Source organism: Cherax quadricarinatus, chromosome 83 (assembly GCF_038502225.1).
Source record: "Cherax quadricarinatus isolate ZL_2023a chromosome 83, ASM3850222v1, whole genome shotgun sequence".
NCBI classification, from domain to species: domain Eukaryota; kingdom Metazoa; phylum Arthropoda; class Malacostraca; order Decapoda; family Parastacidae; genus Cherax; species Cherax quadricarinatus.
The window spans coordinates 20130130-20148296 of record NC_091374.1 but is presented as its reverse complement, the minus strand read 5'-3'; the positions used below and the strand labels follow the sequence as shown (position 1 = coordinate 20148296).

The 18167-nt window shown below is 45.1% G+C and overlaps 1 protein-coding gene across 6 annotated transcripts in view; it reads left to right on the top strand.

Annotated features, from left to right (window-relative positions):
- Positions 1–18167, top strand: part of LOC128702237 (uncharacterized) — a 497274-nt gene that overhangs the window by 78617 nt on the left and 400490 nt on the right. For all 6 annotated transcript variants that reach the window (XM_070102897.1, XM_070102896.1, XM_070102893.1 and 3 more), the window contains exon 2: positions 1964–2072. In XM_070102897.1, coding sequence (XP_069958998.1) covers positions 1988–2072 — 85 coding nt within the window. In that variant the 5' untranslated portion in view covers positions 1964–1987. The remainder of the gene's footprint in view (positions 1–1963; positions 2073–18167) is intronic.

Sequence of the window (18167 nt, the reverse complement as noted above, 5' to 3'; positions counted from 1 at the left end):
GTCAGAGGAAGCATTTGCTGGTTATTACACTTAGATCAATATCTTAAAAGACCGCACTTGACGCTTCATACCACTCAGGATTGACAGTTTCAAGTTATTACGGTTGAAAGTTTGAATACAATTGGTTGAAGCATTCCCAATTTAAATACAGGAGAACCAATATCTCGATTTATGCAATTTAAATGAAACTGACAAATAGGCTTAACAATGCCTAAAATTAATTTATACCCTATAAGTGAATATATCAGTGTTCGTAGTTTGAAGCCGATCAGAGGAGACTTTCTCAAGTTATTGCAAGAAAACTAAAATTGGGAATGGTAAATAACATAGATTAGAGAGCAGCTGCATATGCCAGTAATTGTAAGAATCTTCCGCTTTTTAGGGTTAACTAGCGTAGAAAATTTGAAGCCAATCAGATGAGTCATTCTCAACAGAAGAACTGAAAATTAGTAAATTCCACAAATGATTTTTCCGTGACGGAAGTGCATCCCTGCAGGAAGTTTTAAAATGCTTTTAATTCATGATCTTCAGCTGATATGTCTGAAGGTAGAATACAAGTCATAATAACATGGTTGGAATAACTCACAAAATATCCAAAGTTATGAAAAAAAAATTATGTCAAGTTTTGGTCCATCCTGGACCAATGTCAAGTCGCAGGTTGCTCAGTTGGGACGTGATGATGGTCCACAAAAATCTTAGTTTCCTGATTTAGAAATAAACATTTGGAATTTACTATCTTAAATATATCATGAGATAATATATTCAGTATACTCATCAGTTTCATAGCGCATCTGTACACAGGCTGATGCATAAAAATGAGAGCAAATTGTTAGAGTATAACTTAAAAGTTACAAAATATTGTCAACAATAACTACAAAAAAAGTAATTGGAGTAATTCATAGTCTCAATAACATTCCACAAAATTGATAATGAACAGAAGCATTGTAAAAGTTATTTTCAACTTTCTTCATCAAAGGGGATATGTCAAACAACCTGGAGTAAATCTGGGACATAGAAGATTTTATTGCTGTCTAGAATTTGTAAAAAAAAAAAATCATCACTAATCAAAGGACGTAGATCCGACAGGAATCGATGTCACATTCGATTTCCTGAATTTCTCCAGTGGTGGTGACGGTGGTATTTTAGAGGTTTAACATTATTACTTTGTGTCCATATGTATGTTTTTCACCCAGCACACAAATGTATCCAAAAGTTCGAGTGTTCTTGCACAATGTCAGAAGTTCAGGAGTTCCTTAAACATTTGCTTAGCAAATTTTTCCTGAAAGTGACCCAGCACTCAGTTTAAACACAAGTACCACACTAAGGTAACATAGGTACCACACTCACCTAACGTAGGTACCACACTCAGCTAACATAGGCACCACATTCAGCTAACATAGGTACTACACTCACCTAATGTAGGTACCACACTCACCTAACATAGGTACCACACTCACCTAACGTAGGTACCACACTCAGCTAACGTAGGTACCACACTCAGCTAACATAGGCACCACATTCAGCTAACATAGGTACTACACTCAGCTAACATAGGTACCACACTCAGCTAACGTAGGTACAACACTCACCTAACGTAGGTACCACACTCACCTAACGTAGGTACCACACTCAGCTAACATAGGTACTACACTCAGCTAACATAGGCACCACATTCAGCTAACATAGGCACCACATTCAGCTAACATAGGTACCACACTCACCTAACGTAGGTACCACATGCAGCTAACATAGGTACCACACTCAGCTAATGTAGGTACCACACTCAGCTTGCATACAGGTATACCTTTGCTAACACTCAGGTACCATACTCGGCTAATACATATACCCTCTTTTTCCGGTGATGCTTATTATTTGGTGGATGGGGAAAGTAATGCAAGTTGTAGGGAAAGAAGAACATTTTTTGGGTTAAAAAATGTTAATATAGTTTGTCATTTTTCCCCAGGCATCGTGAGGGGTGAATAGAGGAATGATGGCTCTGAGTAGTGTGAGAAGAGCAGTGGTGGCTGGCGTCATGGTCACCTGCTGGCTCCTAGTCCTCTACCCAGCCAGTGGTGAGTCAACTCTCTTTTCCATTCTCTATACTCAGTCTTATTTTTAACTGCAAATCTGTGTATCAGTTTTAGGTTTAATATATAAATATAAACACACACATATGGAAACAAAGAATCCCAGCACGCTTGAGAGGCGCAGAAAAAGCTCAAGACCCGAAGTTTATTAAAGCTGCTGAGTAGTGGGACAGCCTTCCAGACTCTTCCAGTAGACCAGCTCCTCCCAGTGATCACAAAGAGTTCCACTGGAACAGACTCAGCGTGGATAAAGTCGCTCGATGCTCAACAGTGCCTTTGGTAAAGCTGTAAGGGCACCAAATTCTGGAGATTTCCTTTCAGCTGTCCCTAATTCCTCTTTGGACACTCGCCTCGACCTTCAAGCCACTGGGATTGGTATATTTCTTCCCTAGCCACCCCTATATTAGTGGAACAAAGGTGTATCTGCAGCAGGACGTCAGCTGATCAGTTTGGCTTCATCTGTCAAATGTCAGAATAGAAATGTGCCTGACACGAAGAGGCCTTGCCACAGCAGAATGCGAACTTCAGGTACTGAGGCCCATTGGAAGTCACAAGCATCTAGGTGAAGTTACCATGACTGGGAGCTGGATAAAGTATTCGATGTCATATCATGTCTGTGATGTCATGCTTGTTATTCTTCCCAATGTATTTTTTAAATCCAGTTCAATAACATAGCATACAGATTCAGGGTGAAACCTCCAGATTTTTTTCCTGAAGTAATGGTAATCTTTTGTCCTCAGTCAGTACTGTGCATGCCATTGAATAAATTGAAGAATGGACTGGGGATCAAACCATGGCCCTGGCACGTAGTAGGTCTAGCATCCAACACTTTACCACTGAGCTATGAGGCTTTCAAAAGGAAGGTTCCAGAAACAGAACTTTTGTTTATGTTTGTGTCGGTGGCTCTGAGAAATGTGATAACAGCTTTAGTAATGAAATCTTCTGAGTCTGTGGATAGAAATAGTGCTGTTTCAGATGGTGGCCGCTAACAGAAAGATAAACAGAAGTTCTGTTTCTGAAATGTTCCTATCGAAAGCCTTGTAGCTCAGTGGTAAAACTCTGGACCTGCATCATTTCGGTCATGGTTCGATCCCCTTCCTCCATATAAATTGTTATGAATATGGAAACTCTTACACTAAGTTGTGGAACTCTTCAGACGCTGGTCAGAACCCACAATGCAGCAGACATTCCCATTTTGGATTGCCACGATGAGGTGTTGGAAAAGCAGTCCTCGTGTCTCTGGTGGTTTTGATGGACCTGGACCTCTTAGAGGAAACCAGTGGCGGTTCGTGCGGGGGTGCTGCAGAACTGCAGCACCCCTGCATGAGCCGCCATTGGAGGCAACCCATGTCATGCTTTCCCAGTAAGTCAAGGTTCTCTTGGAACATGGACGAAGTAGTCCTTGTTGCTCTTGTGATCTTTCCTACGATCACTAGCATCACTACTGACCAGCACTAAATGAGATGCAGGCGTGAGTCAGGGTAAATGTGCAAGTATTCTCCCACAACAGCAGTCTACCGTTATTCCACGGATGTAATGTGATCCTGTCATGGCAGCTGGTGGGCATATCTGGGGTGCCGGGTAGTAAAGATTGAGGCTCTTGGCTGGGCACATGGCTGTGCAAAGGCTCCTGTTGATCTAACTTGATTTCATTGTGTCTAACATGTCAACCTTTGCAACTTGAATAGCTCAGACCAGGCAGATCACATTTGTTGGCTACAAATACACTTGTGGCTATGGGCAACAAGGAGGAGAGCCATTGAAACATGAAGTAATAAAGTTGGTAGAATTACCGACAATATGTAAAGTAAAAGGACACAAGTGCAACTAATGTGACATTTATTGAGGCAACGTTTCGCTCTCCAGGAGCTTTATCAAGCCATTACAAACAATACATGGACACAGAGGGTATATAAAGGTTCAGCGTGAGGTGCAATACTAGTGAGGTACCATTTCGATGTTCACTAGTGGTAGTAGTAGTAGTAGTAGTGACAAAAGTAATACAATATGGTAGAGCAATTAATTCGTACATGAGTAAAAGGATATAAAAGCTATTACTTGGGTAACATAAAAATAGGTTGGACAAATATAGACTGGAATGAGGCAGCTTGTTTCAGTGTTCACTCTCTGTAATGTACTTTGTGTAGTATAACAGGAGAGACTATGTGATGGCAGGGTTTACTGTTTTCAGGAGGATTCTTGCTAAGACTTCGGAGATGGTGAAGCTGCCGTTGTTTTGTTTAATTGTATTCGAAACAGCGATCAGTGCTGATTCGAGGCACTTGCGTCTGCGGAAATTAGTTTCTTTGATCACTAATTGGGCGTCTCTGAATTTCATGAGATGATTGGTGGAATTTCGGTGTTGTACACAGGCGTTGTTCAAGTTATTGTTCCTACATGCGTAAATGTGTTCATTGAGGCGGGTGTCGAGGTTTCTTGCTGTTTCACCTACGTAAATCTTGTCACAGCCTCCACAGGGTATATTGTAAACTCCTGCGTTGACTAGTTCGTGGTGCTTGGATTTTGTCCTGGTTAGATCCTTTATTGAAGTGCTAGAAGCGATGGCGACTCTGGTGTTAGCTTGTGAAAGTACTTTGGAAACGTTCAGTGCAACCTGGCTGTTGGGAAGAATTATAACTTTGTTGGGAGTGGTGTTGATGCGTGGAGAATTAAGGATCTGAAGAGCTCTTTTCTTGCAGTCTTTGATGAAAAAAGAAGGAAAATGTAACTCAGTGAATGTTTGGTGAATATATGTACATTCCTCGTCAAGAAACTCAGGACTACAAATTCGGTATGCTCTTAGGGAAAACCCGATGATGATGCCTCTTTTGGTCTTGGTATTTTGACTGGAATAGAAGTGTGTGAGATCATTTTTATTGGTGGGTTTCCGATAAACTTGAAATCTTAGGTTGTTGTCTACTTTGTGAATGAGGACGTCGAGGAAAGGTAGCTTGTCATTGGACTCTTCTTCTAGTGTAAACTGGATCGCCGGTTCAACTGCGTTGAGCCTTGCCTAAAGATCCCGTACATCAAAACGTTTTGGAGTTATTACGAGGACATCGTCCACGTAACGTAACCAAGTGACGCTTGAAGGGATGATGTTGGCGAAGTGTTCGGACTCTAGGTGTTCCATGTATAAGTTGGCTAGGACGGCACTGATGGGGGACCCCATTCCCATGCCGTAGGTTTGTTTGTAGAGCTTGTTATTGAAAGAAAATAGTTGAAATTAACACAGAGTTCAATTAAGTCAACAAAATCTCCGGGAGGTAGAGGAAGATTAAGGTCCTGATTGACTTTACGTCGGAGAACCTCGATGACTTTTTTGGTAGGTACTTTTGTGAAGAGGGAAGTGTTTGTGGGTCTAGACGTGTGCCGGCCACAGAGATGGGAACTGTTATGAGAAATTAGCTTGAGGGAAGTCCATTCACACACAAAAGTCAAGCTTTCTCTTGCATAGCTTACACCCTCTAATATTCACAGATAAAAGTCAAGCTTTCTCTTGCATAGCTTACACCCTCTAATATTCACAGATAAAAGTCAAGCTTTCTCTTGCATAGCTTACACCCTCTAATATTCACAGATAAAAGTCAAGCTTTCTCTTGCATAGCTTACACCCTCTAATATTCACAGATGAAAGGCAAGCTTTCTCTCTTGCATAGCTTACACCCTCTAATATTCACAGATAAAAGTCAAGCTTTCTCTCTTGCATAGCTTACACCCTCTAATATTCACAGATAAAAGTCAAGCTTTCTCTCTTGCATAGCTTACACCCTCTAATATTCACAGATAAAAGTCAAGCTTTCTCTTGCATAGCTTACACCCTCTAATATTCACAGATAAAAGGCAAGCTTTCTCTCTTGCATAGCTTACACCCTCTAATATTCACAGATAAAAGGCAAGCTTTCTCTCTTGCATAGCTTACACCCTCTAATATTCACAGATAAAAGGCAAGCTTTCTCTCTTGCATAGCTTACACCCTCTAATATTCACAGATAAAAGGCAAGCTTTCTCTCTTGCATAGCATACACCCTCTAATATTCACAGATAAAAGTCAAGCTTTCTCTCTTGCATAGCTTACACCCTCTAATATTCACAGATAAAAGGCAAGCTTTCTCTCTTGCATAGCTTACACCCTCTAATATTCACAGATAAAAGGCAAGCTTTCTCTCTTGCATAGCTTACACCCTCTAATATTCACAGATAAAAGTCAAGCTTTCTCTTTTGCATAGCTTACACCCTCTAATATTCACAGATAAAAGGCAAGCTTTCTCTCTTGCATAGCTTACACCCTCTAATATTCACAGATAAAAGGCAAGCTTACACCCTCTAATATTCACAGATAAAAGGCAAGCTTTCTCTCTTGCATAGCTTACACCCTCTAATATTCACAGATAAAAGGCAAGCTTTCTCTTGCATAGCTTACACCCTCTAATATTCACAGATAAAAGGCAAGCTTTCTCTTGCATAGCTTACACCCTCTAATATTCACAGATAAAAGGCAAGCTTTCTCTCTTGCATAGCTTACACCCTCTAATATTCACAGATAAAAGGCAAGCTTTCTCTCTTGCATAGCTTACACCCTCTAATATTCACAGATAAAAGGCAAGCTTTCTCTCTTGCATAGCTTACACCCTCTAATATTCACAGATAAAAGGCAAGCTTTCTCTCTTGCATAGCTTACACCCTCTAATATTCACAGATAAAAGGCAAGCTTTCTCTTGCATAGCTTACACCCTCTAATATTCACAGATAAAAGGCAAGCTTTCTCTCTTGCATAGCTTACACCCTCTAATATTCACAGATAAAAGGCAAGCTTTCTCTCTTGCATAGCTTACACCCTCTAATATTCACAGATAAAAGTCAAGCTTTCTCTTTTGCATAGCTTACACCCTCTAATATTCACAGATAAAAGGCAAGCTTTCTCTCTTGCATAGCTTACACCCTCTAATATTCACAGATAAAAGGCAAGCTTTCTCTCTAGCGTAGCTTACACCCTCTAATATTCACAGATAAAAGGCAAGTTTACACCCTCTAATATTCACAGATAAAAGGCAAACTTTCTCTCTTGCACAGCTTACACCCATCAATATTCACAGATAAAAGGCAAGCTTTCTCTTTTGCAAAGCTTACACTCTCTAATATTCACAGATAAAAGGCAAGCTTTCTCTCTTGCATTGCTTACACCCTATAATATTCACAGATATAAGGCAAGCTTTCTCTCTTGCATAGCTTACACCCTCTAATATTCACAGATAAAAGGCAAGCTTTCTCTCTAGCGTAGCTTACACCCTCTAATATTCACAGATAAAAGGCAAGCTTTCTCTCTTGCATAGCTTACACCCTATAATATTCACAGATATAAGGCAAGCTTTCTCTCTTGCATAGCTTACACCCTCTAATATTCACAGACAAAAGGCAAGCTTTCTCTCTTGCATAGCTTACACCCTCTAATATTGCTGCAGCAACTTTATCCATGATATGGCTGTGCCAAATGGATTATTTGTGAGCGAATATTTCAGATGGTCTCACCTGTGCGCAAATGGTATCCCTAATGCTAGTAAGATACACCCCTGCCATGTTGGGTACGTATTTATCAGCTCATTAGTTCCACTGGAGGAGGATAAAAAGGTTGGCCGGGCAGTCTGAGAGGCTGTGTATGATCAGTCCTCCCTAACCTAACTGGAAGAGTTATACTCTCCAACCTAATCTAACTGGAAGTGTTGTACTCGCCAACCTAACCTAACTGGAAGTGTTGTACTCTCCAACCTAACTTGACTGGAAGTGTTGTACTCTCCAACCTAACCTAACTGGAAGTGTTGTACTCGCCAACCTAACCTGGCTGGAAGTGTTGTACTCTCCAACCTAACTTGACTGGAAGTGTTGTACTCTCCAACCTAACTTAACTGGAAGTGTTGTACTCTCCAACCTAACTTAACTGGAAGTGTTGTACTCGCCAACCTAACCTAACTGGAAGTGTTGTACTCTCCAACCTAACTTGACTGGAAGTGTTGTACTCTCCAACCTAACCTAACTGGAAGTGTTGTACTCGCCAACCTAACTTGACTGGAAGTGTTGTACTCTCCAACCTAACCTGACTGGAAGTGTTGTACTCTCCAACTTAACCTAACTGGAAGTGTTGTACTCTCCAACCTAACTTGACTGGAAGTGTTGTACTCTCCAACCTAACCTAACTGGAAGTGTTGTACTCTCCAACCTAACCTGACTGGAAGTGTTGTACTCTCCAACCTAACCTGACTGGAAGTGTTGTACTCTCCAACCTAACCTGACTGGAAGTGTTGTACTCTCCAACCTAACCTGACTGGAAGTGTTGTACTCTCCAACCTAACCTGACTGGAAGTGTTGTACTCGCCAACCTAACCTGACTGGAAGTGTTGTACTCTCCAACCTAACCTGACTGGAAGTGTTGTACTCTCCAACCTAACCTAACTGGAAGTGTTGTACTCTCCAACCTAACTTGACTGGAAGTGTTGTACTCTCCAACCTAACTTGACTGGAAGTTATACTGACAAGAGATAGGGAGCATCGTGACAAGCAAGTTTGCCTAGGAGGAGATAGAAACCTGGTAGTGAGGAGACAGATACCTGACGAGGAGATAGACACCTGGTAGTGAGGAGACAGATACCTGACGAGGAGATAGACACCTGGTGAGACACCTGGTGGTGAGGAAGTAGAAGGCATCACTGGTGGTGATCCTGGTTTCCATCATCTTGAAGTCAAAGAATTTTTCAATATCTCATCAGTGGCATTAGACTTAGGTGGGACACCAAAGACCCAGGTGGGACACCAAGGACCCGAGTGGGACACCAAGGACCCAGATAGGACACCAAGGACCCAGGTGGGACACCAAGGACCCGAGTGGGACACCAAGGACCCAGATAGTACGCCAAGGACCCAGGTGAGACACCAAGGACCCAGGTGGGACACCAAGAACCCGAGTGGAACACCAAGGACCCAGGTGGGACACCAAGAACCCAGGTGGGACACCAAGGACCCAGGTGATACACCAAGGACCAGAGTGGAACACCAAGGACCCGAGTGGGACACCAAGGACCCAGGTGGGACACCAAGGACCCAGGTGGGACACCAAGGACCCATGTGGGACACCAAGGGCCCGAGTGGGACACCAAGGACCCAGGTGGGACACCAAGGACCCAGGTGGGACACCAAGGGCCCATGTGGGACACCAAGGACCCGAGTGGAACACCAAGGACCCAGGTGGGACACCAAGGACCCAGGAGGGACACCAAGGACCCAGGTGGGACACCAAGGACCCAGGTGGGACACCAAGGACCCAGGTGGGACACCAAGGACCCAGGTGGGACACCAAGGACCCGAGTGGGACACCAAGGGCCCAGGTGGGACACCAAGGACCCAGATGGGACTCCAAGGACCTAGGTGGGACACCAAGGACCCAGGTGGGACACCAAGGACCCGAGTGGGACACCAAGGACCCAGATGGGACACCAAGGACCCAGGTGGGACACCAAGGACCCGAGTGGGACACCAAGGACCCAGGTGGGACACCAAGGACCCAGGTGGGACACCAAGGACCCAGGTGGGACACCAAGGACCCAGGTGGGACACCAAGAACCCGAGTGGGACACCAAGGACCCAGGTGGGACACCAAGGACCCAGGTGGGACACCAAGGACCCAGGTGGGGCACCAAGGACCCAGGTGGGACACCAAGGACCCAGGTGGGACACCAAGGACCCAGGTGGAACACCAAGGACCCAGGTGGGACACCAAGGACCCAGGTGGGACACCAAGGATCCAGATGGGACACCAAGGACCCAGGTGGAACACCAAGGACCCAGGTGGGACACCTAGGACCCGAGTGGGACACCAAGGACCCAGGTGGGACACCAAGTACCCGAGTAGGACACCAAGGACCCAGGTATGACACCAAGGACCCATGTGGGACACCAAGGAGAGCATAGTCAATGGGGTCAACTATATAACTTCTTACACTGCAGCTGTGACTTTTTCCACGGTGTCGCTGCCGAAGAACATCAGTTCGCATTTCGAAGGGTTTAGTGAGAGGCCTATAGTCTCCGCCTGCTCTTTGATAATTCTAATGTCTTTACGAGGAATTCTGTGATACCTTGTAGTGCACCGTCATCCAAGAACCAGATATTGAGTTCGTTCGTCAGGTCAAGGTGACCTTTCCGATGGCCAAGCAGAAAAAGAGAGGGGCGAGAGGGTCTTCCTGCTGGACACCACGTAATTCAATATTGTGCTTTGTAAACGGAAGTATCGTGTCACTGTAATAACAATAGTGCTTAAATGGATAAAGTGTAGGAAAATGGTCATGAATGGCTTTGAGTACAACGTCCCTTTTGACTGAATTAAAGCCATTTCCAAAATTTTATTTAATCAGAGAATTCTACCACCTGCGGTTCGTAATGTATGAACGATAGGACACACTACCTTGTGGGATCACGAACCACAGCCACCTTGGTCCTAGCATGATGATTACATCTTGGCTCACTGTTCTCACAGCCACCTTGGTCCCAGCATGATGGCTGCATCTTGGCTCACTGTTCTCACAGCTACCTTGGTCCCAGCATGATGGCTGCATCTTGGCTCACTGTTCTCACAGCCACCTTGGTCCTAGCATGATGATTGCATCTTGGCTCACTGTTCTCACAGCCACCTTGGTCCCAGCATGATGGCTGCATCTTGGCTCACTGTTCTCACAGCCACCTTGGTCCTAGCATGATGATTACATCTTGGCTCACTGTTCTCACAGCCACCTTGGTCCCAGCATGATGGCTGCATCTTGGCTCACTGTTCTCACAGCCACCTTGGTCCCAGCATGATGGCTGCATCTTGGCTCACTGTTCTCACAGCCACCTTGGTCCTAGCATGATGATTGCATCTTGGCTCACTGTTCTCACAGCCACCTTGGTCCCAGCATGATGGCTGCATCTTGGCTCACTGTTCTCACAGCCACCTTGGTCCCAGCATGATGATTGCATCTTGGCTCGCTGTTCTCACAGCCACCTTGGTCCTAGCATGATGATTGCATCTTGGCTCGCTGTTCTCACAGCCACCTTGGTCCTAGCATGATGGCTGCATCTTGGCTCACTGTTCTCACAGCCACCTTGGTCCTAGCATGATGGCTGCATCTTGGCTCACTGTTCTCACAGCCACCTTGGTCCTAGCATGATGGCTGCATCTTGGCTCGCTGTTCTCACAGCCACCTTGGTCCCAGCATGATGGCTGCATCTTGGCTCACTGTTCTCACAGCCACCTTGGTCCCAGCATGATGGCTGCATCTTGGCTCACTGTTCTCACAGCCACCTTGGTCCTAGCATGATGGCTGCATCTTGGCTCACTGTTCTCACAGCCACCTTGGTCCCAGCATGATGGCTGCATCTTGGCTCACTGTTCTCACAGCCACCTTGGTCCCAGCATGATGGCTGCATCTTGGCTCACTGTTCTCACAGCCACCTTGGTCCTAGCATGATGGCTGCATCTTGGCTCACTGTTCTCACAGCCACCTTGGTCCTAGCATGATGGCTGCATCTTGGCTCACTGTTCTCACAGCCACCTTGGTCCTAGCATGATGGCTGCATCTTGGCTCACTGTTCTCACAGCCACCTTGGTCCCAGCATGATGGCTGCATCTTGGCTCACTGTTCTCACAGCCACCTTGGTCCTAGCATGATGATTGCATCTTGGCTCACTGTTCTCACAGCCACCTTGGTCCCAGCATGATGGCTGCATCTTGGCTCACTGTTCTCACAGCCACCTTGGTCCCAGCATGATGGCTGCATCTTGGCTCACTGTTCTCACAGCCACCTTGGTCCCAGCATGATGGCTGCATCTTGGCTCACTGTTCTCACAGCCACCTTGGTCCTAGCATGATGATTGCATCTTGGCTCACTGTTCTCACAGCCACCTTGGTCCCAGCATGATGGCTGCATCTTGGCTCACTGTTCTCACAGCCACCTTGGTCCTAGCATGATGATTGCATCTTGGCTCACTGTTCTCACAGCCACCTTGGTCCCAGCATGATGGCTGCATCTTGGCTCACTGTTCTCACAGCCACCTTGGTCCCAGCATGATGGCTGCATCTTGGCTCACTGTTCTCACAGCCACCTTGGTCCCAGCATGATGGCTGCATCTTGGCTCACTGTTCTCACAGCCACCTTGGTCCTAGCATGATGATTGCATCTTGGCTCACTGTTCTCACAGCCACCTTGGTCCCAGCATGATGGCTGCATCTTGGCTCACTGTTCTCATAAGAACATAAGAACATAAGAAAGAAGGATCACTGCAACAGGCCTACTGACCCATGCGAAGCAGGTCCATGTCCCTCCCCCGAATTAGCCCAATGACCCACCCCCCGGATTAGCCCAATGACCCACCCAGTCTGGTCACCTCCACTCATGGATGGAGTACTGCACCAGACCCAGCAGCACAAGCTAGTCAGGTCCAACTCACACCCACCCACACCCACTCATGTATTTATCTAACCTATTTTTAAAACTACGCAACGTTTTAGCCTGAATAACTGTACTCGGGAGTTTGTTCCACTCACCCACAACTCTATTACCAAACTTGTGCTTTCCTATATCCTTCCTGAATCTGAATTTTTCCAACTTGAAACCATTGCTGCGAGTCCTGTCTTGGCTGGAAATTTTCAGCACGATATTTACATCCCCTTTATTTATTCCTGTTTTCCATTTATACACCTCGATCATATCCCTCCTAATTCTACGCCTTTCGAGAGAGTGCAGATTCAGGGTCCTCAGTCTATCCTCATAGGGAAGATTTCTGATACATGGGATCATCTTTGAAATCCTCCTCTGTACGTTTTCCAGAGCATTTATGTCAATTTTGTAATACGGTGACCAGAACTGTGCAACATAGTCTAAATGAGGCCTAACCAAGGATATATAGAGTTGAAGAACAACCTGAGGACTTCTATTATTTATACTTCTAGATATGAAGCCAAGAATTCTGTTAGCTTTATTGCGAACACTAATGCACTGCTGTCTTGGTTTTAGATTACTGCTAACCAGAACTCCTAAATCCTTTTCGCAATTAGTAGTATTAAGATCTATATTATTTAGTTTATATGTGGCATGGTTATTTACCTGTCCAACATTTAGAACTTTGCATTTGTCAATATTAAACTGCATCTGCCACTTCACCGACCATTGCATCAGTCTATTCAAATCATCCTGGAGTGCTCTAGTGTCCTCATTAGAATGAATTGGACGGCCTATTTTGGTTCATCAGCAAATTTGCTTATGTCGCTATTTATTCCCTCATCTATGTCGTTTATGTAAATTGTGAACAACAACGGGCCCAGCACTGACCCCTGAGGAACACCGCTTGTGACGTGCCCCCATTCTGACTTCTCCCCATTTATGCAAACTCTCTGCTGTCTATTTGTCAACCATGCCTCTATCCAGGAAAAAAATTCTCCTCCTATTCCGTGTGCCTTAAGTTTCCTCAATAGCCTCTGGTGTGGAACTCTATCGAAAGCCTTACTGAAGTCCATATACACAATATCATATTCATTACCATGATCTACCTCCTCAAACACCTTAGTGAAAAAAGTTAGAAAATTCGTAAGACAGGAACGCCCCTTTGTAAAACCGTGTTGAGATTCATCAATCAATTTATGCCTATCAAGATGGCTACGAATTGCTTCGGCAATTATTGATTCCATAAATTTTCCCACTATGGAGGTAAGGCTTATTGGTCTATAGTTCGAAGCCAAGGACCTGTCACCTGCCTTGTAAATAGGTATTACATTTGCCATTTTCCACTTATCAGGCACTATGCCAGTTTGTAGTGATATGTTAAAAAGATTAGCCAAAGGTATGCTAAGTTCCTCTTCACATTCCTTTAACACCCTTGCAAACAGTTCATCAGGACCTGGGGATTTGTTAGGTTTTAGTTTCTCTATTTGTCTGAAGACCATCTCGCTAGTTACGGCAATCGTACATAGTTTATTATCATCCTGTTCTACGTAATCTATTATTTCAGCAATATCGCTAGTATTTTCCTTGGTGAAAACTGAGAGGAAGTAGGTATTTAGAATTTCACACATATCCTTATCACTGTCAGTGATCTGACCAGAGTTACTCTTAAGTGGGCCAATCTTGTCCTTAATCTTACTTCTGTATACCTGAAAGAACCCTTTTGGGTTAATCTTTGAATCCCTTGCGACCTTAGCCTCATAATCCCTTTTTGCTTTTCTTATTCCTTTCTTTATTTCTCTCTTTAATTGAACATATTGATTTCTTAACTGCCAATCCCTTCTTTTGATACGCCTATATATGCCTCTCTTGTGACCAGTGAGATGTTTTAATCTATTGTTCATCGATTTGGGATCAATTTTGTTAGATCTAATTTCCCTTGGAACAAAAGTTGTCTGGGCAGCTAGAACTATACTCTGAAATACGTCATATTGGCAACCAAGATCACCTACCTGACCCATAGTCAGGACATCCCAATTTAGCCCACCCAGGTAATTTTTCAGTCCCATGAAGTTGGCCAAGCGAAAATCTGGGACAGAGATTTGATTGCAGTTATCTGGGTAATTCCATGATATATTGAAACTTAAAATCTCCCATTATCACAATATTTTCATATCTAGATGTCTTATGAATTTCGTCCCATAACAGCTTACTGCACTCCCTATCAAGGTTTGGGGGCCTATAAATCACATCCAAAATTAATTTGTCACGTCCCTCGAGAAACTGTAGCCAAACAGATTTTGTGTTCGATGTTTCTAATCTTATATCATGTCTAAGACAACAATTTAAATTTTCTCTGACATACATCGCCACTCCACCACCCTTCCTGTTGACCCTATCAGTAGGGAATAGTCCATAACCCTGTATGTTGCATTCTGAATGCATTTCTCTATCTTTCAGGATGAACCAGGTCTCTGTTATACCAATAATATCTATATTACCTACACTTGCAAGTAATCTTAGCTGATCTATCTTATTTCTTAGACTCCTACTATTTGTATAATAAACCTTAAGGGAGCTAGTCACTAGTTGCCCTCTATTATCTCTCTTTGTTTGTTGATCAATTGATTTGCCATTACTAGCAACTTTATTTTGAATATTGTCTTTTAAACATATCCCTGAGATATCCCGGTAATAACTGCTGTTTTTAACCCTAATGCTGCAGCCTGATTGTTTCCCACAATCTCACAGCGACCTTGGTCACTGTAGTGGTGTGAGGTAGGCAGGTCACTATAGTGGTGTGAGGTAGGCAGGTCACTATAGGGGTGTGAGGTAGGCAGGTCACTATAGTGGTGTGAGGTAGGCAGGTCATTCTAGTGGTGTGAGGTAGGCAGGTCACTATAGTGGTGTGAGGTAGGCAGGTCATTGTAGTGGTGTGAGGTAGGCAGGTCACTGTAGTGGTGTGAGGTAGGTAGGTCACTATAGTGGTGTGAGGTAGGCAGGTCACTATACTGGTGTGAGGTAGGCAGGTCACTGTAGTGGTGTGAGGTAGGCAGGTCACTATAGTGGTGTGAGGTAGGCAGGTCATTGTAGTGGTGTGAGGTAGGCAGGTCACTATAGTGGTGTGAGGTAGGCAGGTCATTGTAGTGGTGTGAGGTAGGCAGGTCACTGTAGTGGTGTGAGGTAGGCAGGTCACTATAGTGGTGTGAGGTAGGCAGGTCACTATAGTGGTGTGAGGTAGGCAGGTCACTGTAGTGGTGTGAGGTAGGCAGGTCATTATAGTGGTGTGAGGTAGGCAGGTCATTGTAGTGGTGTGAGGTAGGGAGGTCACTATAGTGGTGTGAGGTAGGCAGGTCATTGTAGTGGTGTGAGGTAGGCAGGTCACTGTAGTGGTGTGAGGTAGGCAGGTCACTATAGTGGTGTGAGGTAGGCAGGTCATTGTAGTGGTGTGAGGTAGGCAGGTCATTGTAGTAGTGTGAGGTAGGCAGGTCACTATAGTGGTGTGAGGTAGGCAGGTCATTGTAGTGGTGTGAGGTAGGCAGGTCACTGTAGTGGTGTGAGGTAGGCAGGTCACTATAGTGGTGTGAGGTAGGCAGGTCATTGTAGTGGTGTGAGGTAGGCAGGTCACTATAGTGGTGTGAGGTAGGCAGGTCATTGTAGTGGTGTGAGGTAGGCAGGTCACTGTAGTGGTGTGAGGTAGGCAGGTCACTATAGTGGTGTGAGGTAGGCAGGTCATTGTAGTGGTGTGAGGTAGGCAGGTCACTATAGTGGTGTGAGGTAGGCAGGTCATTGTAGTGGTGTGAGGTAGGCAGGTCACTGTAGTGGTGTGAGGTAGGCAGGTCACTATAGTGGTGTGAAGTAGGCAGGTCATTGTAGTGGTGTGAGGTAGGCAGGTCATTGTAGTGTTGTGACGTAGGCAGGTCATTGTAGTGGTGTGAGGTAGGCAGGTCACTGTAGTGGTGTGAGGTAGGCAGGTCACTATAGTGGTGTGAGGTAGGCAGGTCATTGTAGTGGTGTGAGGTAGGCAGGTCATTGTAGTGGTGTGAGGTAGGCAAGATATTGTAGTGGTATGAGGTAGGCAGGTCATTGTAGTGGTGTGAGGTAGGCAAGTCATTGTATTGGTGTGAGGTAGGCAAGTCATTGTAGTGGTGTGAGATAGGCAGGTCATTGTAGTGGTGTGGGATAGGCAGGCCATTGTAGTGGTGTGGGAGAGGCAGGTCATTGTAGTGGTGTGTGGTAGGCAGGTCATTGTAGTGGTGTGTGGTAGGCAGGTCATTGTAGTGGTGTGAGGTAGGCAGGTCATTGTAGTGGTATGAGGTAGGCAGGTCATTGTAGTGGTGTGAGATAGGCAGGTCATTGTAGTGGTGTGTGGTAGGCAGGTCATTGTAGTGGTGTGAGGTAGGCAGGTCACTGTAGTGGTATGAGGTAGCCAGGTCATTGTAGTAGTGTGAGGTAGCCAGGTCATTGTAGTGGTGTGAGGTAAGCAGATCATTGTAGTGATGTGAGGTAGGCAGGTCATTGTAGTAGTGTGAGGTAGGCAGGTCATTGTAGTGGTGTGAGGTAGGCAGGTCATTGTAGTGGTATGAGGTAGGCAGGTCATTGTAGTAGTGTGAGGTAGCCAGGTCATTGTAGTGGTGTGAGGTAAGCAGATCATTGTAGTGATGTGAGGTAGGCAGGTCATTGTAAATGTGTGAGGTAGCCAGGTCATTGTAGTGGTGTGAGGTAGACAGGTCATTGTAGTGGTGTGAGGTAGGCGAGTCATTGTAGTGGTGTGAGGTAGGCAGGTCATTGTAGTGGTGTGAGGTAGGCAGGTCATTGTAGTGGTATGAGGTGAGCAGGTCATTGTTGTGGTGTGAGGTAAGCAGGTCATTGTAGTGGTGTGAGGTAGGCAGGTCATTGTAGTGTTGTGACGTAGACAGGTCATTGTAGTGGTGTGACGTAGGCGAGTCATTGTAGTGGTGTGAGGTAGGCAGGTCATTGTAGTGGTGTGAGGTAGCCAGGTCATTGTAGTGGTATGAGGTGAGCAGGTCATTGTAGTGGTGTGATGTAAGCAGGTCTTTGTAATGGTGTGAGGTAGGCAGGTCACTGTAGTGGTGTGAGGTAGGCAGGTCATTGTTGTGGTATGAGATGAGCAGGTCATTGTAGTGGTGTGAGATAGGCAGGTCATTGTAGTGGTGTGAGGTAGGCAGGTCATTGTAGTGGTGTGAGGTAGGCAGGTCATTGTAGTGGTGTGAGGTAGGCAGGTCATTGTAGTGGTATGAGGTAGGTAGGTCATTGTAGTGGTGTGAGGTAGGCAGGTCATTGTAGTGGTGTGAGGTAGGTAGGTCATTGTAGTGGTGTGAGGTAGGCAGGTCACTGTAGTGGTGTGAGGTAGGCAGGTCATTGTAGCGGTGTGAGGTAGGTAGGTCATTGTAGTGGTGTGAGGTAGGCAGGTCATTGTAGTGGTGTGAGGTAGGTAGGTAGGTCTTTGTAGTGGTGTGAGGTAGGCAGGTCACTGTAGTGGTGTGAGGTAGGCAGGTCATTGTAGTGGTGTGAGGTAGGCAGGTCACTGTAGTGGTGTGAGGTAGGCAAGATATTGTAGTGGTATGAGGTAGGCAGGTCATTGTAGTGGTGTGAGGTA